Source organism: Saimiri boliviensis, chromosome 2 (genome assembly GCF_048565385.1).
Source record: "Saimiri boliviensis isolate mSaiBol1 chromosome 2, mSaiBol1.pri, whole genome shotgun sequence".
NCBI lineage: Eukaryota > Metazoa > Chordata > Mammalia > Primates > Cebidae > Saimiri > Saimiri boliviensis.
In genome coordinates, this window is record NC_133450.1 from 13,997,946 (window position 1) to 14,020,657 (window position 22,712).

Sequence of the window (22,712 nt, forward strand, 5' to 3'; positions counted from 1 at the left end):
GTGCTGGGGTTACAGGCATGGGCCACCGTGCCCGGCAACAACACAAATTTATTATCTTGTCATTCTAAAGTCAAGAGTCTGAAATGTGTCCTACTGGGCTAAAATCAACAGCTGTGTTCCTTCTAGAAACTTCAGGAGATAATCCATTTCCTTTCCCTTTCCAGCTTCTAGAGGCCTCCTGCCTTCCTCGGCTTAGCCTGTAGCCCCTGCCTCCATCCTCAAAGCCAGCAGTAACATCTTCACATCTCTCATTCTCTCACCTCTGCTTCCTTTGTCATATCTTCTCTGACTTTTCTGTTTCCTTCTTTCCTCTGTGATTACATTGGGCCCACCACAGCCTCCTCCTACCACGCCCAGCCGTCCACTGGATTTGGTTCGCTCGGCCACCACCATAAACCTCCTTCCACAGGCAGGCAATTAATTGGTACAGCCCAAGCTCCAGAGTAGAAACGCAAAGAACACGCCCATTGTTACTCCCCTACCTCTGATTGGCTGGATAATTTAAAGATCCAGTCGGTGATTGGGTGATTTTCTGCCTCTAGTATTTGAAAATTTTCTAGTTTCGGAGCTTCGCCATCGACCGGCTGCGATCGGCTTGTTCATCTGAGTGTCGACACGAGTGAGTGTCTGCCGGAGCTACGAGGTGGGGAGCAAAGAGTCTGATTCTTCTAGGGGTTTCCCGCCGGGAGTGTGCAGACAAGTGAGTCAGCCGCAGGAAGCACGGACTTTATAGTCCCAGGGTCCCTCGCGATTTCCCTAGCCGAATATTTTCCACCTTGTCCCCACCTTGGTGGTGAGAAGCGCCAGGGCATGGGAATCACACTGACTTTGACTACTAGTCGCTGTGGCTCATGATGGGCGAGTGAGTTTCCCTCTCCTAGACCGTTTCCGCATCTGTACACCGGGAATAGTGAGATCTGCCTGCTGCATATAAGCCAGTGAATGTACCTGCAAAGCAGAAGGCGCTTATTACCTGGCAGCCCTCTTTGCATTTCCCCACGGACGATTCTTCTACTTCCAGGGGAGAGGACTTTGAGGATTCCTGTGCTGGCCTTGGGTCTCTGGGAAGGAGGATTCTTTCAGCGCAGGGAACCCCTTCTAATGAGGCCCTTGCAGGACACCTGAGGCGCCCAAATCCTGGGTGCTCATCAGCTCCAGAATTGTAGTGTAGCAGGGTGTGTGTGTGTGCGCGCGCACACACACACACACACACATAATATATGCATATGTATGTTTTGTTTTGTTTTTTTTAAATAGAGGGTCTCGCTATGTCTCTATGTTTGTTGCCCAGGATGGTCTCGAGCTCCTGGGTTCAAGTGATCTTCCTTCCTCAGCCTCCCAAAGTGTTGGAATTAAAGGCGCCCGCCACCACAACCGGCTGATTTTTGTATTTTTAGTAGAGACGAGGTTTCACCATGTTGGCCAGGCTGATCTCGGAACTCCTAACCTCAGGTGATCTGCCCGCCTCAGCCTCCCAAAGTGCTGGCATTACAGGCGTGAGCCACCGCGCCCGGCCCATGGTACACTCTAAGAGTGGAATTTCGGTTAGCCCTAAAGTCCTTTCTCCGTCTTTGTGACTTCCTTGTATTACCTGTGACAGTTCTCGTGATCCTTTGTGGCCTTGACGCTGTTCCCTGTCACGCCCTCTATAGCACCCACTATGTCCCCTGAATTCTCATGACCCCTGGGCTCCGTTCTCTTCGCAGACCTGCAGAGGCGGTGGCGATGCTTTCGGGCACGGAGGCGGCGGCAGGGGACTACGAGGACTCGGAGCTGCGGTGCCGTGTGTCTGTGGAGGAGCTGAGCCCGGGCGGGCAGCCGCGAAGGCGCCAGGCCCTGCGCACCGCGGAGCTGAGCCTGGGTCGCAATGAGCGGCGCGAGTTGATGCTGCGACTGCAGGCGCCGGGGCCCGCGGGGCGGCCGCGCTGCTTCCCTCTGCGCGCCGCGCGCCTCTTCACGCGTTTCGCCGCAGCCGGGCGCAGCACCCTGCGGCTCCCGACTCAAGGCGCCCCGGGGGCCGGCGCGGTGCAGCTGCTGCTCTCGGACTGCCCCCCAGACCGCCTGCGCCGTTTCCTGCGCACATTGCGCCTCAAGCTGGCTGCGGCCCCGGGTCCCGGGCCCGCCTCTGCCCGCGCACAGCTGCTGGGCCCGCGGCCCCGCGACTTCGTCACCATCAGCCCTGTGCAGCCTGAGGAGCGGCGGCTCGGGGCGGCCACCCAGGTTCCGGACACCACCCTGGTGAAGCGGCCTGTGGAGCCCCAGGCTGGGGCCGAGCCTAGCACAGTGAGGACCGGAAAGGGAACACCCTTAGGAGTGGATGTGCCATTGAGACCTAGAGGCCCAAGTTTGGGGGGAAGCCGGTGTGGGTATTTGAGGGCGCGGCTGGTTGTCTTAGATACCCATGGGACATCTGAGTATGACAGGGGTGCGGAAATGGTGCCAGTGGTCGTTAGAGTGTAATACCTGAGACGGACTAAGACAAAACAGGAAATAGGACCTGGCTACATTAAAAGAGAAAGCAAGGCCGGGCGCGGTGGCTCAAGCCTGTAATCCCAGCACTTTGGGAGGCCGAGGCGGGTGGATCACGAGGTCGAGAGTTCGAGACCATCCTGGTCAACATGGTGAAACCCCGTCTCTACTAAAAATACAAAAAACTAGCTGGGCATGGTGGCGCGTGCCTGTAATCCCAGCTACTCAGGAGGCTGAGGCAGGAGAATTGCCTGAGCCCAGGAGGCGGAGATTGCGGTGAGCCGAGATCGCGCCATTGCACTCCAGCCTGGGTAACGAGCGAAACTCCGTCTCAAAAAAAAAAAAAAAAAAAAAAAAGAGAAAGCAGAGGCCGGGCGCCGTGGCTCGTTCCTGTAATCCCAGCACTTTGGGAGGCCAAGGCAGGCAGATCACCTGAGGTCAGGAGTTCGAGACCAGCATGTGGCCAACATGGTGAAACTAAAAATACGAAAATTAACCCGGCGTGGAGGCAAGCACCTGTAATCCCAGCTACTCAGGAGGCTGAGGCAGGAGAATCGCTTGAACCTGGGAGGCAAAGGTTGCAGTGAACTGAGATTGCACCACTGCACTCCAGCCTGGGCGACAGTGCGAGACTCTTCCTAAAAAAAAAAAAAAGAAAGCAGAGGAGAACTGAAAGGAGACTCCAGAAGAATGCTAGGAGAGGGTCGTAGGCCCAGAGGAGAGGAGCTTTTGGAGAGAATCAAGTGGTCATTCATGTCGTGGGCAGCCAGATGAGGGGAACAAAGACTGGCAGATTTGACCGTTTTTGTGGGCTGGGGTAGGTGAATCATACACAGCTAAGCTTTGACACTCACTAAGCTGGCAAGAGGACAGAGATAGGACAAGAAGCGGGCCTGGCTAGGCAGGGTTTTGCTTGGGTGTTTTGAGGTGAGAAACAGGTTTGTGATAGGAAGAGAGACTTAGGTGACTGGAAGGAAACTTAGATGACAGGATGAGAAGGGTTAGGGAGCCGAGAGGAAGGAACTGAGGGTCTGGACCACACGGGGTGGTCTGCCCAGGACTGGACAATGGGGGTCTTCAGGGCACAAAGAGAGACCTGGACCCCAGTAGTTGCTGACAGGCTCTCCAGGTGAACCCAAGAGCTCCAAGAAACGAAGGCAGCAGAGGACAAAGGGCTACCAGGCCCAGCATTGCACATGGGCCAAAAAGGGTGGGGACAATGCCTAGCTGGTGGGAGGATCCTCTGAGATACCTCTGTTCCCCCAGGAAGCCCCAAGGTGGCCCCTGCCTGTGAAGAGGCTGCGCTTACCCTCCACCAAGCCACAGCTTTCTGAGGAACAGGCTGCTGTGCTGAGGGCCGTCCTGAAAGGCCAGAGCATTTTCTTCACTGGGAGTGCAGGTAGTTGGGGCAGAGAGCGGGTAGGGGGACAGTGGTGGGGTGGGATGGAGGAACAGTGAGCCCTACCTAACTTTGTCCCTGTCCAGGAACAGGGAAGTCATATCTGCTGAAGCGAATACTGGGCTCACTGCCCCCCACAGGCACTGTGGCCACTGCCAGCACTGGGGTGGCAGCCTGCCACATCGGGGGTACCACCCTTCATGCCTTTGCAGGTAAATGGGAACCCCAAGCTAAGAGCAAGTCCAGCTTCTGGGAAGGGAGAGAGGGGAAGTCTGCATTAAGAGGGTTTTGGGGGCCGGGCATAGTGGCTCACGCCTGAAATCCCAGAACTTTTAGGGGGCCAAGGTAGGAGGATCGCTTGAGCCCAGGAGTTTGAGACCAGCCTGGGCAACATAGTGAGACTGCATCTCTACACAGAATTTTAAAATTAGCTGAGCATGATGGTGTGTGCCTATAGTCTCAGCTACTATGGAGGTTGAGGTGGGAGGATCGCTTGAGTCCTTGAGGCCAAGGTTATAGTGAGCCAAGCTCTGCCACTGCACTTCAGCCTGGGTGACAGAGATAGACCTTGTTTTGAAAAAAGGAAAGGAAAGAGGGTTTGGATATTAGCCCAGGCTGAATAGTGTCACTCACAGGCATCGGCTCAGGCCAGGCTCCTCTCGCCCAGTGCGTGGCCCTGGCCCAAAGGCCAGGTGTGCGGCAGGGCTGGCTGAACTGCCAGAGGTTGGTCATTGACGAGATCTCAATGGTGGAGGCAGACCTGTTTGACAAACTGGAGGCCGTGGCCAGGTCAGTATGTTCAATGGGCAGCAGGTAATTACTGGGACCTGGTGGTCTTCCGTGTGCCCCTAAAGCGCCCCACGCTCCTCTCCAGAGCTGTCCGGCAGCAGAACAAGCCATTTGGAGGGATCCAGCTCATCATCTGTGGGGACTTTCTGCAGCTGCCACCTGTGACGAAGGGCTCCCAGCCCCCACGGTTCTGCTTCCAGGTACCACTCACCTCCTAGCCCTGCGCTCCATTGGGGGGATCTGCTCCGCTCCTTGACCCAACCCCACCCTGCCCCCACCAGGCCAAGAGCTGGAAAAGGTGTGTGCCAGTGACCCTGGAGCTGACCAAGGTGTGGAGGCAGGCAGACCAGACCTTCATCTCTCTACTGCAGGCCGTGAGGCTGGGCAGGTGAGCTCTGCCGGATGGGGAAGGGGCCATGGGATGAGGATCCAGGCATGGGCCAGAGTGGAACGAAGGGAGGGATCCAGGGAAAGGGGGACAATGCTCGCCCTCAGGAGCAGGCACTCCATGCAGGAAAAGGAGCCTTGGGCAGGGCACGGGGCAATTCAGGATGGACTGTAGTCAAGAGCTTCATGGCCCCATGGGAGGTGGTCGCTCTGTGAGTGCTGGGACCCAGCCTCCCTCAGGGTTGGGTCCCTGTCACCTAGTACAAGTGCTGGCACAAAGTAGGTGTCAGGGAAGGAAGGATGGACAGACACAGGAGGAATTCAGAGATGTTAACAGCCTATTTCACAGATGCGAAAACTAGGGCTCAAAGAGGTGAAGTGACTCACCTGAAGTCATGGCCAGTAAGTGGTTGGAATTCGTACCCAGGGCTGACTCCAAAATTCAAGTTCCTTCTGCTCGTAGAGCTTGTGGAACCCCTGAGTGGAGGAGGGGAGGTTGCAGACATGATCTCTCTCCAGACAGAGCAAAAGGATGAAATGTAATGACAGACAGGAAGGGGAAGAGCCCACACTGGCATGCATGGAGGGCAAGAGGAAGGCTGAGTGGCAGAGCAGGCAGAGATGGCTCCAAGCTGTTCCATCTTCCCGCTTGAGTCGGTGCTGCACCCAGGCTTCCCAGTGGAGGAAGGCTTGATACCGGGGAAATTAGAAACACAAGCTAGATTGTTCACCTGAGGTAGTAGGCAAGTGGCTAGAAGATTGTACCCTGGCAGCCAGTCTGGGTCCTGCAAATCTCCAGTCTGTGCTCACTCATCATAGCCAACGTCCTCAGGAGCATTATGGGGCAGGAAGGTGGCCAGCTCTGACCTGGGGGCAGCACAGGGAAGCGTGCTCACCCATGATCAAAGCTCAGTATCCTGCCCGTGCTTATTCTCCATGTTTGGGGTCCAAATATGGAAGGCACACGTTGGCCAGCTTGGGGAGCAGCAGCTCTTCCCTGGTGCCCTCTTCCATTCCCAAGGCCTGACCCATGGCCTGCTGCTTGAGCCATCCTGCCCATGTTCCCCACTTTCCCTGCTGTATAGGTGGGCTCTGCCCTGACAGCTCAGCCCCCACAGGTGCTCAGAGGAGGTGACCCGCCAGCTCCGGGCCACAGCTGCCCACAAGGTGGGGCGAGATGGGATTGTGGCCACGAGGCTCTGCACCCACCAGGATGACGTGGCCCTCACCAACCAGAGGCGGCTGCAGGAGCTGCCAGGTGAGCAGGGAACTGGGCTGGGCAAGACCAGCTGGGAGGGGTATTATAAGCAGATGTGGCCCCCAGGCAACCTGGGCCTCTGGGACCTTAGGCTCCCAACCTCCATGGCCATAAAGGCTCTTATATTTGCAAATGCAATTGTGACTTTGAGAGGTACGATGCACTACATTCCACAGCCACCCAGGCCTGTGCTGCCTCTACTCCATAACCCGGTATTCTGGTCTGATAGTTTTTTTCTGGACACTGAGCCACAAGTCAGTGATTTGTGATCTGTTGCTCTTTTTCTCCAGGTAAGGTACACAGATTTGAGGCTATGGACAGCAAACCTGAGCTAGCCAGTACCCTGGATGCCCAGTGTCCCGTTAACCAACTCCTTCAGCTAAAGCTGGGAGCCCAGGTGAGTGGGAAGCAGGGCCTAACACCTGGGAGCTTGGGCTGTCCTGCATGGGCCTTCCTGATCCTTACCCCTCTGCCCAGGCCACTCTGCAGCCAGTGGGCCCAGCTTTGACCATATTGAAAACCTCCCTCCCTCCTGTTCCCACCCACCTTCCCATCTTCAGCTTTTCACTGTTCTCTTCCTACACCTGGAGGTCCTCCAAGCAGTATTTCTTTGGGCAAGTTTCCTTCCCTTGCTGAAGCTCTGTCCCCTCATCCCTAACCATGGGGAATGAAATACCTACCCCACACAGCTGTCTTCTGTGGTATACTTCATAGGTGGGAGAGAATCCTGATTCCTCCCACGATGTTGGAGGTGGGTAGAAGATTTCCCATAGGTCCCAAAGGGAAAATGGAAGCACAGAGCATCTGAGAGTGGTGGAAAGACCTTGTCCCTCAAGATTTGTGGTCCACAGATGTACCTATAACAGAGCTGATCATTTTCAAAGCCCTGTGATAGAATAGAGGTTGCCTTAACTGATCCCTTACCACCTCCTTCTGGGGCAAATTGAGCAAATGTTATTTCTCTTTGACATAAGGGAAAATTGGGACCGAGGAAGATAAGGCAGCTTGTCCCAGGGGTCACAGGCAGCCAGTGGCAGAGCTAAAGATTGGGATTCAGTGTCCCCATGAGAGCTCCCTGCCCTCAGCCTCTGAGAACAGCGATGGCTAAGCTAAGGCCAGGCATGGGTAGGGGGGCTGCTGTCCATTCCTCTCTCTCCCTTGCAGGTGATGCTGGTGAAAAACTTATCGGTGTCTCGGGGCCTGGTGAATGGTGCCCGAGGGGTGGTTGTCGGGTTTGAGGCTGAAGGGAGAGGTAAGTGTTGGGAAAAGGTGGCAGACCAACTGCGGTGCTTTGCAGCATGGCCCTGGGGAATGGTGGGGGAGAAAAAGGTTAGGAAGGAAAGCTCTAAAGGCCCCTACTCCTCACCTCGGAGCCCTGAAGAGCTAAAGTCAGACTGCTCCATGTCCTCTGTAGGGCTACCCCAGGTGCGGTTCCTATGTGGAGTCACTGAGGTCATCCGCGCTGACCGCTGGACAGTTCAGGTCACCGGGAGCCAGCTCCTTAGCCGGCAGCAGCTGCCCCTCCAGCTGGCTTGGGCAATGTCCATCCACAAGAGCCAAGTGAGCACCGGTGTAGGGGGTGGGGACGGGGCGGGTAGAGGGAGGACAGGCATATTGGGGTCTATGCAATTGGGGTCTCTGTCTTTTTTTTTTTTGAGACAGAGTCTTGCTCTGTCACCCAGGCTAAAATGCAGTGGCACAATCTCGGCTCACTTCAACCTCCACCTCCTGGGTTCAAGCGATTCTCCTGTCTCAGCCTCCTGAGTAGCTGGAACTATGGCACATGCCACCACGCCCAGCATATTTCTTGTATTTTTAGTAGACACGGGGTTTCACCATGTTGGCCAGAATGGTCTTGATCTCCTGACCTCATGATCCACCCGCCTAGGCCTCCCAAAGTGCTGGGATTACAAGTGTGACCCACTGCACCCAGCCCAGAATAAACCTTTTTTTAGTGAGTTTCCCAGCCTACCTCCTCTCACTTTCCTGGACACATTCACTTCGCCTCTGCCATCTGCTCCCCTACCATTTTCTAAGCCACTACTAGATAAGTTAAATTGTAAAAATTGTACACAACCATTGTATAAAGTATAGATATAATGAATAATCAACCCTATTTTGCACAGAAATCAATCAGGGCTTAGAGAGGTTGAGGAGCATGTCCCAGGCCACACAGTTAGTGAATGGAAGCCTGGATTCAGCCCCACGCCTGTCTGACTCAGAGCCTGAGTGCTTTCCTTTCACTCCATCCTTCAACTCTTACCTGGATCTATGTCTCCCAGTCCCCTCCTACTCAGACAGTCACCTGCTGTCATGCCCTCCCTGTCTAGAGACTCTCTGGATGAGGAGATACAGGGGCAGGAGCAGGGCTGGTAAAGGGTCAGGCCTGGCTGGGTGCAGTGGCTCACACCTGTAATCCCAGCACTTTGGGAGGCCGAGGTGGGTGGATCATTCTGGCCAACATAGTGAAACTCCATCTCTACTAAAAATACAAAAACTAGCTGGGTATGGTGATGCACGCCTGTAGTCCCAGCTACTTGGGAAGCTGAGGCAGGAATCACTTGAACCTGGGAGGTGGAGATTGAAGTGAGCTGAGATGGCGCCACTGCACTCCAGCCTGGACGACAGAGCCACTCCATTTCAAAAAAAAAAAAAAACGGCGTCAGGCCCTATGGGGCAAGGGACTTCAGGCTGAGCTGGCTCCATCTGTCTCTGTATCCCCCAGGGCATGACCCTGGATTGCGTGGAGATTTCTTTGGGCCGAGTGTTTGCCAGTGGCCAGGCCTACGTGGCCCTTTCCCGGGCCCGCAGCCTGCAGGGCCTACGTGTGCTGGACTTTGACCCCATGGCGGTTCGCTGTGACCCCCGTGTGCTGCACTTCTATGCCACCCTGCAGCAGGGCAGGAGCCTCAGTCTGGTGAGAGGGAGTCATCTAATTTAAGCTCTGGGACCATGGGCTGGCTAGGAACCAGGACAGAGGGAGGGCCCAGTGGGACCTGGGTTGGGGGCAGGGGAGCCCTCTGCTGGCTCCTTTGAGGATGAGGGAAGAGGAAAGAGATGCTGGCCCCGAGGCTGTAGCCCTGAGGAACAGCACAAGCCCATGACTGGGCTTCTCTGGCTCTGATCCAGGAGTCCCCAGATGGTGACGAGGCAGCCTCAGACCAGGAGAACGCGGACCCAAACCTCTGAGCCTCACCTGCAAAGAGAAGACAAAGGGTGGCCTCCACGTCCTCCTGCTCCTTAGTGGGCCAGGGCCCCGGGGAGTAACTGGAGGAGGTGGCCAGTGTCCCCTTCTGTATTTTTTAGGGGCTCTCAGCCTCCCAGCAGGGTTAAATGGAGAGTGCTTTCCACCCATGTGCCAGCTGTGTTTCAGTTTCTCTCTTTTCCCTGGGTGAGCTGCTTCAGGGTCAGAAGTAACCCTTACTGTGACAGTCGAGAATGAGCCTGTGTGGTAGCTGGTGTCAGAGGACAAAGCTCTCTGCAAGGGCTGGACACAGAGCTGCAGAATCCTCAACACCCCTCCTTTTGGGCTGCAGAAGGGAGAGGCAGTGAAAACGGGTGCTCTGGAAGTAGAATCAGGCCTCTCTTGGAGGGGACCGGGGAGCACTCAGGCTGGATACAAACAGAGAGTGGAACTTAAGTGCGTCTCCACAGCTAGGCCCAGCCCAGCCCAGCCCAGCCCAGCCCAGCCCAGCCCAGCCCAGAACAAACACCCTTCCGAGCCTACCCTGAGAACATAAGCTGCAAAATGTGCACCCATATTTTAAGCTGCTTTTTCAGGGGATGAATAGTGTTTGGGGACATTGAAAAATGGGTGTTCTCAGGTTGTATTTATTTTGGACAAATAAACTAGTGAATTGGTAAGAACTGTGCCTCCTGCCTCCTCTCTCTCCCTCTCACTTGTGCACGTGCACACAGGTGTTTGTTTAGACCACAATGGCTGAGATCACAGCACCCTTCTGTGAGGTGGTGTTAGTATCACTGCTCATAGGCTGGGTGCAGTGACTCACGCCTGTAATCCCAGCACTTTGGGAGGCCGAGGCAGGCGGATGACAAGGTCAGGAGTTCAAGACCAGCCTGGCCAACATAGTGAAACCCCATCTCTATTTTTTTTTTTAAAGAAAAGAAAGAAGGCCGGGCGCGGTGGCTCAAGCCTGTAATCCCAGCACTTTGGGAGGCTGAGGCTGGTGGATCACAAGGTCAAGAGATCGAGACCATCCTGGTCAACATAGTGAAACCCCGTCTCTACTAAAAATACAAAAAATTAGCTGGGCATGGTGGCGCGTGCCGGTAATCCCAGCTACTCAGGAGGCTGAGGCAGGAGAATTGCCTGAACCCAGGAGGCGGAGGTTGCGGTGAGCCGAGATCGTGCCATTGCACTCCAGCCTGGCAGAGAGCGAAACTCTGTCTCAAAAAAAAAAAAAAAAAAAAAAAAAAAGAAAAGAAAGAAAGAAAGAAAAAGAATAATAAAATGAAAAAAAAAAAAGAATAAAGAAGAGGAAGAGGGAGAGAGAATGGGGGTGTTGCTTTATTGCCTGGGCTAGATTGCAGTCTAAAAATGGGTATGCCTATAATTGTGCTTAATAATGGAGACATGAAAAAAATGAGGGAAGAAAATAAGCAGCCAACCAATCTTTCATTTAAACCTGTAAGTAGGTATGATGTGGTACTGATAAGAGTGTATATTTTGTATATTTAAGGTGGAGAGCTCTATAAATGTTAATTAAGTTTACTTGTTCCAGATCTGAGTTCAAGTCCTGGATATCATTGTTAATTTTCTGTCTCGGCTGGGCGCGGTGGCTCAAGCCTGTAATCCCAGCACTTTAGGAGGCCGAGGCGGGTGGATCACAAGGTCAAGAGATCGAGACCATCCTGGTCAACATGGTGAAACCCCGTCTCTACTAAAAATACTAAAAATTAGCTGGGCATGGTGGCACATGTCTGTAATCCCAGCTGCTCAGGAGGCTGAGGCAGGAGAATTGCCTGAGCCCGGGAGGCGGAAGTTGCGGTGAGCCGAGATCGCGCCATTGCACTCCAGCCTGGGCAACAAGAGCGAAACTCCGTCTCAAAAAAAAAAAAAAAAAAAAAAAAAAAAAAAAATTTCTGTCTCGTTGATCTGTCTAATATTAATTTTGAAATCTCCCACTATTATTGTGTGGGAGTCTAAGTCTCTTTATAAGTCTTATACATCTGGGTATTCCTGTATTGGGTGCGTAATATTTAGGATCTTTAGCTCTTCTTGTTGCACTGATCCTTTTATCATTATATGATGTCCTTCTTTGCTTCTTTTGATCTTTGTTGCTTTAAAGACTATTTTATCAGAGGCAAAAATCGCAACTCCTGCTTTTTGTTTATTTTTGCTCTCCATTTGGTTGGTAAATCTTTCTCCATCCCTTTGAGTCTTTATGTACCCTTGCATGTGAGATGTGTCTGGATGCAGCATACCGATGGGTTTTGGCTTTTTATCCAATTTGCCTGTCTGTGTCTTTGAATTGGGGGATTTTGTTGATTTAAATTTAGAATTAATAATAATTTATGTGAGTTTAATACTACCATTTAATGTTAGCTGGCTGTTTTGCCCATTAGTTTATGGGTTTTTTTTTTGTTTTTTTTTTTTTGAGACGGAGTTTCGCTCATGTTACCCAGGCTGGAGTGCAATGGCGCGATCTCGGCTCACCGCAACCTCCGCCTCCTGGGTTCAGGCAATTCTCCTGCCTCAGCCTCCTGAGTAGCTGGGATTACAGGCACGCGCCACCATGCCCAGCTAATTTTTTGTATTTTTTTTGTATTTTTTTTTTTTTTTTTTTTGAGACGGAGTTTCGCTCTTGTTACCCAGGCTGGAGTGCAATGGCGCGATCTCGGCTCACCGCAACCTCCGCCTCCTGGGCTCAGGCAATTCTCCTGCCTCAGCCTCCTAAGTAGCTGGGATTACAGGCACGCGCCACCACGCCCAGCTAGTTTTTTGTATTTTTAGTAGAGACGGGGTTTCACTATGTTGACCAGGATGGTCTCGATCTCTCGACCTCGTGATCCACCCGCCTCGGCCTCCCAAAGTGCTGGGATTACAGGCTTGAGCCACCGCGCCCGGCCCAATGTATTTTTTTTTTTTTTAGTAGAGACGGGGTTTCACTATGTTGACCAGGATGGTCTTGATCTCTTGACCTCGTGATCCACCCGCCTTGGCCTCCCAAAGTGCTGGGATTACAGGCTTGAGCCACCGTGCCCGGCCCAGTTTATGTTAATTCTTCATTATGTTGATACTCTTTTTTTTTTTTTTTTTTTTTTTTGAGACTGAGTTTCGCTCTTGTTACCCAGGCTGGAGTGCAACGGCGCGATCTTGGCTCACCGCAACCTCCGCCTCCTGGGTTCAAGCAATTCTCCTGCCTCAGCCTCCTGAGTAGTTGGAATTACAGGCACGTGCCACCATGCCCAGCTAATTTTTTGTATTTTGAGTAGAGACGGGGTTTCACCATGTTGACCAGGATGGTCTCGATCTCTTGACCTCGTGATCCACCCGCCTCGGCCTCCCAAAGTGCTGGGATTACAGGCTTGAGCCACCGCGCCCGGCGATACTCTTTACTTTTTGATATTTTTTAGAAAGGCTGATACTGTTTGTTCCTTTCTATGTGTAGTGGTTCTTTCAGAAGCTCTTGTAAAGCAGGCCTGGTGGTGATGAAATCTCTGAGTGCTTGCTTGTTCACAAAAGATTTTATTTTTCCTTCGCTTATGAAGCTTAGTTTGGCTGGATATGAAATTCTGGGTTGAAAGTTCTTTTCCTGGCCGGGCGCGGTGGCTCAAGCCTGTAATCCCAGCACTTTGGGAGGCTGAGGCGGGTGGATCACGAGGTCGAGAGATCGAGACCATCCTGGTCAACATGGTGAAACCCGGTCTCTACTAAAAATACAAAACATTAGCTGGGCATGGTGGCACGTGCCTGTAATCCCAGCTACTCAGGAGGCTGAGGCAGGAGAATTGCCTGAACCCAGGAGGCGGAGGTTGCGGTGAGCCGAGACCGCACCATTGCACTCCAGCCTGAGTAACAAGAGCGAAACTCCATCTCAAAAAAAAGAAAAAAAGACTCAGAATTGTTCCTCTCCATGGAAATCTTTAGTAAAAGACTAAAGACTAAAGATTTATACGATTTGAAGAGAAACCAGAGTATGGCTGTTTAAGCACCCAGGTACTGGCAGGCTGAGGCCAAAAAGGGCGTCAGCCCAGACCTAGCTTTTCATCTTGGTTTTGATATTCTCCATCTGTGTGACTGTTGCCATGTTACACAACCTCTCTGTGAGGATTTCCTCACCTATAAAATACCTATAAAGCGTCAGAGGAAAGGGTTCCTTTCACATAGGGTTATTAGAAAGGCCAGCCACATGGCAGGAATCCCATCAGCTGTTATTAACATCTGTGATCACTATGATGTTTGTACAGCACAGTTCTGTCTGATTCCTATACTGGCTCCTGTGGCAGACAAAATGCAGAGGCTCAGAGAGGCGCCAGCCTGGGCCCCTGGAGGACCCCTGACCATCTCACTCTAGCCACCACCCTTCCTGTCCTTGAGGAGTCAACTGTTTTCTGTGGTACAATCACTTTTCTCTATTCCAAACAGAAGACACTGTTAGGAGCAGAAAACAAGCCCAGCAGAGTGATACCCACTTCGCCACCCTACAACAATTGGGCAACCATGGGAGTCTTTAAATGTGGTGCCATTTATATGTCAGATGTTCCCAGTTTCCCCATACAACACATCCCTCCTCCCAGGCCCAGAGGTGAACAGGTCTCACTAAGGCCCTGCCCTCAGGGCACTTACAATCTGGTTGCAGCTTGCTTCTTTCACACTTTCCTTCCACTGAACACACAGTTTGGGGACCACCCACTTCAGCCCAGATAGCACTGTCTCATATTCTCAACAGCTCTGCACCCTTTGGAGTTCTTGGATGGAAAGAGGGAAACTGACTCAAGATCATTGAAGCAGAAAAGGAAGATAACCACAGACTGTCTCTAAGATCTGATATGAAGTCCAGAAAACTAGGCTTAGAGACAAATAGGAATCCGAAAGATTAGAGCCACTGGCAGTAGAGCTGGAAGCAGCCAGACCAGGAAGACCTTTGCAGCCACCACCAGACACCGAGCACAGCAGCCAGGGAAAGGAGCTCTGCACTCTGCTACCCCATCCCCCTACTCAGTCCAGACCTAAAGGTGGGCATGGGGCTGGTTGACCTTGGTCATCCTGTGGCCATTGACAAGAGGCTGAATGTTTCGTTTTTTTTTTTTGTTTTTTTTTTTTGAGACAGAGTTTCGCTCTTGTTACCCAGGCTGGAGTGCAATGGCGCAATCTCGGCTCACCACAACCTCCGCCTCCTGGGTTCAGGCAATTCTCCTGCCTCAGCCTCCTGAGTAGCTGGGATTACAGGCACACGCCACCGTGCCCAGCTAATTTTTTGTATTTTTAGTAGAAACAGTGTTTCACCATGTTGACCAGGATGGTCTCAATCTCTTGACCTCGTGATCCACCCACCTTGGCCTCCCAAAGCATTGGGATTATAGGCATGAGCTACCATGCCCAGCCTGGTTCTGGTTCTTTATTTTCTTGACACCTAATTTAACTTTGAATCTGTGTCCCGAGGAGTGCAGGAAAACCCTATCTCAGTCAGACGGGGGTCAAGGGAGCTCATCAATCCCCAGGGTCCCATGAGAGTGGGGCTTATAGGAGCCGTCTCTCATCTTTAGGGCCCGCACTGATCAGCATCCATAGGCAGTAACTCACCCTGAGCCCTGGGATGGGCTGGGAGGCTTTCTGAGACTCTCCAGGTACCTTGTGCCAGGCGCTCTGGGCCCCTGCCACCTCCCCGTGGTGCTCCCAGGGAACCCTCTAGCCACTCGCCTCTCCCCAGTCTACAGAACCCTCCTTCTCTCTGCCTCTCCTTCCCCCCAGCATCATCCTCTCAAGGAATTGGACCTGTGAAGCAAAAGCCAGGAAAGACAGTGTCCTCTGGAAGCTTCTGGATTTCAGGCAAAGAAGCACAGGGAGAGCCGTGCACGGTGGCTCACACCTGTAAACCCAGCACTTTGGGAGGCTGAGGTGAGTGGATGACTTGGGATCAGGAATTTGAGACCAGCCTGGGCAACAAGGTGAAACCCATCTCTACCAAAAATAGATAAAATTACCCAGGCGTGGTGGTGCGTGTCTGTGGTCCCAGGTACTAGGGAGGCTGAAGTGAGGGCATCATTTCAGCCTGGGTGGCAGAGGTTACAGTTAGCCGGGGAAAAAAAAAAAAAAAAAAAAAAAAGCACATGGAAAGGGGCAGATAGCAAGGGAATTAATAAAAAAATGAGGAAAGCCGGGCGCGGTGGCTCAAGCCTGTAATCCCAGCACTTTGGGAGGCCAAGGCGGGTGGATCACGAGGTTGAGAGATCGAGACCATCCTGGTCAACATGGTGAAACCCCGTCTCTACTAAAAGTGCAAAAAATTAGCTGGGCATGGTGGCACATGCCTGTAATCCCAGCTACTCAGGAGGCTGAGGCAGGAGAATTGCCTGACCCCTGGAGGCGGAGGTTGCGGTGAGCCGAGATCGCGCCATTGCACTCCAGCCTGGGTAACAAGGGCGAAACTCCGTCTCAAAAAAAAAAAAAAAAAAAGAAATGAGGAAAGTAGAGAGCTTACCATTAGGCAACCAGAAGGATCTGCTACCTGCCCAAGAAAGCTGCCCTCATGCAGCAGGGTGTGGGTGGAAAAACTGCTTTCCTGTTCTCTCAACAGCAACTATAACCAACACAGACATGCTGGGTGCTTGGCTCATGCTTGTAATCCCAGCACTTTGGGAGGCGGAGGCAGGCCGATCACAAGCTCAGGAGTTCAAGACTAGCCTAACTAATATGGTGAAACCCTGTCTCTACTAAAAACAAAAATTAGCTGAGCTTGGTGGTACCCGCCTGTAATCCCAGCTACTCAAGAGGCTGAAACAGGAAAATGGCTTGAACTCAGGAGATAGAGGTTGCAGTGAGCGGAGATCGCACCATTGCACTCCAGCCTGGACGGCAGAGCAAGACTCTATCTCAAAATAAATAAATTAAATTAAAACCACAGACAGACTTCTGTGACCAAATGTCGGGATTTCTCCCCATTAAGAAACAAGCAATCAGTTCTATAGCGAACACTAGCTGGGTGTCTTCTAATTTAATTCTGAAGCTATCTACCTGCAGGCAGCCTTAGATCCCACAGGTTGAGGGCTCAGTCCCCAAAACTAACAACCTCTCAGACACCAGTCGCAAGTCTGGGCCTCTGGAACTTCTGACCAACTGACTTCAAGTTGGGGTTCCCAAGATCCCCCTTTGGGTTTGATTGATTTGCTAAAGCGAGTCACAGAACTCGGAAACACATTTATCACTTTATTATAAAAGGATACCTGGGGGAAGGGGCGTGGAGCTTCCCTCTCTGGGCAAGCCTCCCTCCAGTAATCTTCATGTGCTCAGCTACCTGGAAGCTCTTAGAACAGTATCCTTTTGGGCCTTTTATGGAGACTTTATTACATGGGCATGATTGATTAAGCCACTGGCCAGCAAGTTAACCTTCAGCTCCCTCCCTTCCCCGGAGGTCAGAGGGTGGGGCTGAAAATCCCAACCCTCTAATCCTGCCCTGGTCTTTCAGATGACCAGCCCCATCCTGAAGCTGCCTGGGGGCTGACAGCCATCAGTCAACATCAGCATACAAAAAGACACTTATCACTTCGGAGATTCCAAGGATTTTAGGCGTTGTAGGCGAGGAAGGAAATGGGGATGAAGACCAAATGTGTATTTCACATTATTGCAGGCTGTGCCACTGCTGATGGAGGCAGGGGGCACCCTTTGACTTCTGTTTCCTTCCTGGTTGCGGGGATTTCCCACTCTCCTCTCCATTCTCCCACAGGAAGGCTGGAGCGGAGTTTGCCTGGTGGACGAGTTGGAGAAAGACGTTTGGAGAGGAGCCACATCGTGCAAATGCACAGAAATGTGAACTATCCCTGATGGACCTATGGTCCACTTTAAAGGCTTTAATGCAAGAGAAAGTGGGAGTGTGGGGAGGCTGGCCTGGCCCTGAAAGGGCTGGGCCCGGGGTAGGGGCTCAGCCCAGGGTGATCCACTCCCCAGCTGGGAGGCAGGCAGGGGGTCAGGCTAGAGGGGCCAGGCGATGGCCTCAGAAAGATAATCCTATGACCTGACTTGTCACAGTTCTTGCCACTTCTCAAAGACATTCACCGCTGGAGGGGGAGGCCTCTTCCTGCTGTCCCTCCACTTGCCTCCTGTGCCTCCTTGCACCCTCCTCAGTGTCCCCTGGGATCTGCACCTGAAGGCAGTGAGCAATTTACCCGTCAGTCTCCCCGCTAGGATGAGGCAGATCCCTTGGTCCTGAGAGACCCAGCTGAGCCGTCTTTGTGTCCTCACTGCCCTCAGCAGGATGACTTTTGAAAGTAGATGCTTCATTAAATGTTTGATAAATGAACAAAGGCTTGAACAGTGACCTGAGAGGTAGCGAATGTTCACTCCCATTCTGCAGAGGAAGTAGCAGAGGCCTGGAGAGATTCTTAGCATCAGAGCTGGAACTGGAATAAAACCCTGTGCCCTCCCCATGGTCTCCACAGAACTGTCCAAATGGCATAAGATGTGGGGAAGGTATTTTTTGTTTTGTTTTGTTTTTGAGCTTTATCGCCCAGGCTAGAGTGCAGTGGTGCACTCTCACTGCACCCTCCGCCTCCCAGATTCAAGCGATTCTCCTACCTCAGCCTCCCCAGTAGCTGGGATTACAGGAGCCCACTACCTCACCAGGATAATTTTTGTATTTTTAGTAGAGACAAGGGGTTTCACCGTCTTGGCCAGGCTGGTCTCGAACTCCTGATCTCATGATCCACCTGCCTCGGCCTCCCAAAGCGCTGGGATTACAGGAGTGAGCCACCATACCGGCCGCAGGGAGGGATCTCAAGAGACTAACATGGCTAGACAGGTGGAGTGCGCACCTTCACCCTGTCTTCATTGGGGTGCCAGCTAGACTTGATCCCATCCTTTCTGAGGTCCTGGTATATTTTTCCCATCTGCACTGGGCCTATGATCTTACTCAATCCTTACATCCCAGAGCAGCCGGGCCCTCCCGCTCTCCACGCACCACCGACCACTAGGTGGCGCCAATTGGTCATTCAGTCCCTTCCCAGGAACCCGAAGAGCCTTTGTCTCCCAGTCTCTGGGCTTACTTACCTGGAGTGCGTGGACACTTCGGGAGGTGGGGGCTGAGTTAGTGTAGAACAGGGAAGTTTTTAAGTAATCTTCCACCAGATTATCTGCTTTGTGCTCATTAATCCTCTTGGTTTGTTTTTGTTTTTGAGATAAAGCATTGAGATTACAGGGGCGAGCCACCATGCCTGGCCTCATTAAACCTCTAGTTTTTCACAATAACCCCGGGAGGTTAGGACAATTGTCCCCATTTTATAAAAAGAGAAACCTAATTTCTTTTTCTCTTTCTCACAATAACCCTGGGAGGTTAGGACAATTGTCCCCATTTTATAAAAAGAGAAACCTAATTTCTTTTTCTCTTTTTTTTTGAGACAGAGTCATGCTCTGTCACCCAGGTTGCAGTGCAGTGGCATGATCTCAGCTCACTGCAACCTCTGCCTCACGGGTTCAAGCAATTCCCCTGCCTCAGTCTCCTGAGTAGCTGGGACTACAGCCGGCTAATTTTTGTGTGTGTGTGTAAAGCCGGAGTTTCACAGTGTTAGTCAGCACAGTCTCGAACTCCTGACCTCGTGATCCACCCGCCTCGGCCTCCCAAAGTGCTGGGATTGCAGGCCTGAGCCACTGCGCGCAGCCAATTTTTGTATTTTTAATAGAGGTGGGGTTTCATCATGTTGGCCAGGCTGGTCTCAAGCTCCTGGCCTCAAGTGATCCGCCCGTCTCGGCCTCCCAGAGGGCTGGAATTACAGGCACGAACCACTGCAACTGGCTGAGAAACCTAGCATCTGAGAGGGTAGGTGACTTGGCCATGGCCACACAGCAAGCTGTGCCTGGGACTCAAGTCCCAGATATAGGGTCCTGGGTTTTTTGCAAAGTCAGCAGACAGCCCTGAAGCCAGAGTCCTACATTTAAACACTGGCTTCCCGACTGTGTGACCTTGGTTATTCTGCTTAAATTCGAGCTCTGGTTTCATCGTTAGTGAAATGGGAATTACAGCTGATCAACCGTGGATGGAGTTAGGAAGACTGAAGAGCTGGAGTCAGGCCAGGGACGCGGCAAACCCTCAAGGTTAGCGTTTATTTATTTGTCTTGATTATTGTCACCTGAAGGGACCGCCCCCACCCCCACCCCCACCAACCCCCCCGCTTGAGCAGCCTCTGGGGAATAACAAAAAGAATTAACAGCAGCCCATTGCAAATGAATGCCATCTTTCACAAAGCCTTCCTTCCTGTCTGGGCTCCTGGAGGGCCTGGGCTGAGCCCACCCACCGTGGGGAAGGGGAGGATGAAAGCTCCCCACTCTGCCTCTCGCGCCACACCTGAGGTCTGCGTCCTGGTCAGTTAGTGCACTTGGCGTAATCCCCCCTCTTCTCTTCTCTGCCCATCTTCTTATGCCAGCAACTCCGACAACCCTGTGGTGAAATCTTTTTTTTTTTTTTTTTGAGACGGAGTTTCGCCCTTGTTACCCAGGCTGGAGTGCAATGGCGCGATCTCGGCTCACCGCAACCTCCGCCTCCCAGGTTCAGGCAATTCTCCTGCCTCAGCCTCCTGAGTAGCTGGGATTACAGGCATGAGCCACCATGCCCAGCTAATTTTTTTTGTATTTTTAGTAGAGACGGGGTTTCACCATGTTGACCAGGATGGTCTCGATCTCTCGACCTCGTGATCCACCCGCCTCGGCCTCCCAAAGTGCTGGGATTACAAGCTTGAGCCACCACGCCCGGCCTATGGTGAAATCTTTACACCTAGTTCACAGAGGAAGCCAAGGCTCACAGAAGGTGGGTGGCCCTAGGTCGCACAGCTGTAAATGGCAGAGCAAGGATGTGCACTCAGGTGTCTGAGGCCTTACCTCGATGTTCAGGGCCTTTTAAAGGAATGAGCCGGCGCAGTAGCTCATGCCTGTAATCCCAGCGCTTTGGGAGGCTGAGGCAGGTGGATCACGAGGTCAGGCATTTGAGACCAGCCCGACCAACATAGTGAAACCCTGTCTCTACTAAAAATACAACAAAAGAAAAAATTAATCGGGCATGGTGGTGGGTGCCTGTAATCCCAGCTACTCAGGAGGCTGAGGCCGGAGAATCACTTGAACCTGGGAGGCGGAAGTTGCTGTGAGTCGAGATTGCGCTACTGCATTCCAGTCTGGGCAACGGTGCGAGTGAGGCTCCATCTCAAAAAAAAAAAAAAAAAAATAGAAAAAGAAAAAATGACCGAACATGGGATGCTTCCTTTTCCCGCTTCTCTGTCCTCAAAACTCCACAGGTCAGACTCCATGTACTTAAGATTCCAAGAGCATCACCTGCTGGGACATAAATAGCAGGGAGGGGGCCCCTGAGTCCTTGGCCCTGGCAGGCCAAGATGGGAGGGGTGGGGCTTGAGAGGCTTAGAAGGCAACCCTGAATAGGGAATTGTAACCCCAAGTACCTGAGGAGGCCTTGTGGGGGGCGTTGTGAATGAGACAGCCAGCCCATCTCCCACTCTTCTCCTGCAGCTCCAGCTCCCCCTTCAGCATCAGCCTCCAGGCAGATGCCCGCCCAGGGGGCGCCCCCTCACTCCCCACCCCCAGCAGGTATTGGGTTCAGTAAGCAGAGCCCCAGCTCATCTGGGAAGGTGCAGAGTGAGGAGGGCATCCAGTTACAAGCTGGGGCTGGGAGGACAGGCAGGGGCAGCCCGGGGGCAGGGGGCAAAGGTCTGGAAACTGATGGTGGGGCAGGTATCAGGGGAGGTCTTAAGACAGCCTCCCACCCTGCGCACCCTATCCCCTTGCCTCTCGGAAAACCTTCTCCCCACACCTGGCATCTGAAAACCTGGGCATCTCCCCGCCGGCTGGGCCTGTGCTTGGTAAACTGTGAAGGGCTGTGCACACTCCTGGGAGTTGTTCGTCGTTGTCCCTTTCAGCTCCACTCCTTTCTCCCCTCCACCCAGATGGCCTCCTCTCCGCCCCTCAGCCGGGCCCAAGCACAGCACTCCATGCCTATTTAAGGCAAATCTCCTGATCTCCTTTTAAATAACATTCACTCCTTGTGGAGAAGGCCAGCCAGGCCTGAGCTCAGGGAAAGGGGAGGAGACCCAAACATCCCATGGGGCGGGTCGTGGGGGAGCCTGGATGAGGGAAGCGGGTATGTACTCCCCCTCCCAAAATGAGCCTTGAGAAGGTTCATGCCCCTATCCCCCAGTCCTACCGGTCCCTCATTGGAGGGGCCCTGGATTGGCTCAACCTCCTTCGGAGGGGCTGGGGCACTCCAGGAAGGCTAGGATGGGGCAGCCCTTGCAGGGGTGGGGGGAGGGGAAAGGGGCGGTGTATGCTTGGCTAAAGAAGGGGCATAATCAGGAAGACTGGCAAAGGCCGTGGAGGGTCTGGGGTAGGACGGACATCTGACCTCACAGCCTACCCAGTGTGAAGGATGGTCCAAAATTGCTCTTTGTTAGCGCCTGAGGCTCAGAGAGGCCAAAAAACCTCCCAGGTTCACACAGCCTGTGAGTGGAAGGGTCCAGAATCCAAGCTGGCAGGCTCCGCTTTTAACACTTTCTCCCTTCTCTGCCGGGTCTACTTGTGCCAGGGACTATATGTGTCATAACACGTGACATCTAGGCCCTTTTCAGGTACCAGGTATCATTCAAAGCCCTGGGCACACATGCTTCCTCCACCTGCCTCCCTCCCTTCTGCCTCCGCCTCTCCAGGACCAGCAGGGCTGCTTTCCCCAAGTGTTGGGTCCCTGACTCAGGCCTACCCCACTCCTACTTCCTTCTCTCCCTCTTCCCCTCTTTCTAGACTTTCTCCCAAGCAGCTGCCTCCCTGGCCTCCCATCTAGGCATTGCTAATCCCCCTGTGGTCCTCACATGACTGAGATGCCCTCTCCAGGGTTCAAAAAGATGGTCAGGGATCTTTTACAGACCATGTTGCCTCCTCGGGACCAGGTGCTCACTCCTCAGGCATGTGAGCCCCAGCAGGCTGGCCCCACCCCTGTCAGGCTGGACTGGGGGCTTGGGGACCCGAGTGAGGAAGAAGCCCCAGCCTGGCCTTTCTCTGCTCACTGAGAGCTGAAAAAGCCATAGTGGTCAGTTGCTCCAGTGCCCTCATGTCACACATGAGCAAACTGTGGCCCAGAGAATGGGAAGAAAGGCCTCAGGGTCCCACAGTGAAACAGAAGCTGAGCTGGCTCTGACTGGAGCCCCTGATACCCTAAGGTTGGGGCTTCATTCTGGGAAAAGAGG

At 52.9% G+C, this 22,712-nt stretch overlaps 1 protein-coding gene and 1 non-coding gene across 4 annotated transcripts; one reads left to right on the forward strand and one right to left on the reverse strand.

Annotated features, from left to right (window-relative positions):
- Positions 1–533: 533 nt before the first annotated feature.
- PIF1 (PIF1 5'-to-3' DNA helicase) lies at positions 534–10,676 on the forward strand. Of its 3 annotated transcripts, none has more exons than XM_074392826.1 (13): positions 534–700; positions 1,707–2,283; positions 3,736–3,868; positions 3,955–4,080; positions 4,504–4,657; positions 4,743–4,857; positions 4,939–5,045; positions 6,163–6,302; positions 6,593–6,699; positions 7,467–7,554; positions 7,717–7,862; positions 9,028–9,219; positions 9,432–10,676. In XM_074392826.1, exons 2-13 carry the CDS (start codon positions 1,726–1,728, stop codon positions 9,489–9,491), a joined length of 1,926 nt encoding a protein of 641 aa, XP_074248927.1. In that variant the 5' UTR covers positions 534–700; positions 1,707–1,725; the 3' UTR covers positions 9,492–10,676. The 3 variants fall into 3 exon arrangements, with proteins under 3 accessions (XP_074248927.1, XP_039325022.1, XP_074248926.1); XM_039469088.2 differs by having other exon boundaries at positions 534–643; XM_074392825.1 differs by having other exon boundaries at positions 534–2,283.
- Positions 10,677–13,345: 2,669 nt separating this feature from the next.
- Positions 13,346–13,464, reverse strand: LOC120364059 (U5 spliceosomal RNA). The gene has a single exon (XR_005579413.1). It is a non-coding gene; the product is annotated as a U5 spliceosomal RNA (small nuclear RNA).
- Between the last annotated feature and the right edge of the window lie 9,248 nt (positions 13,465–22,712).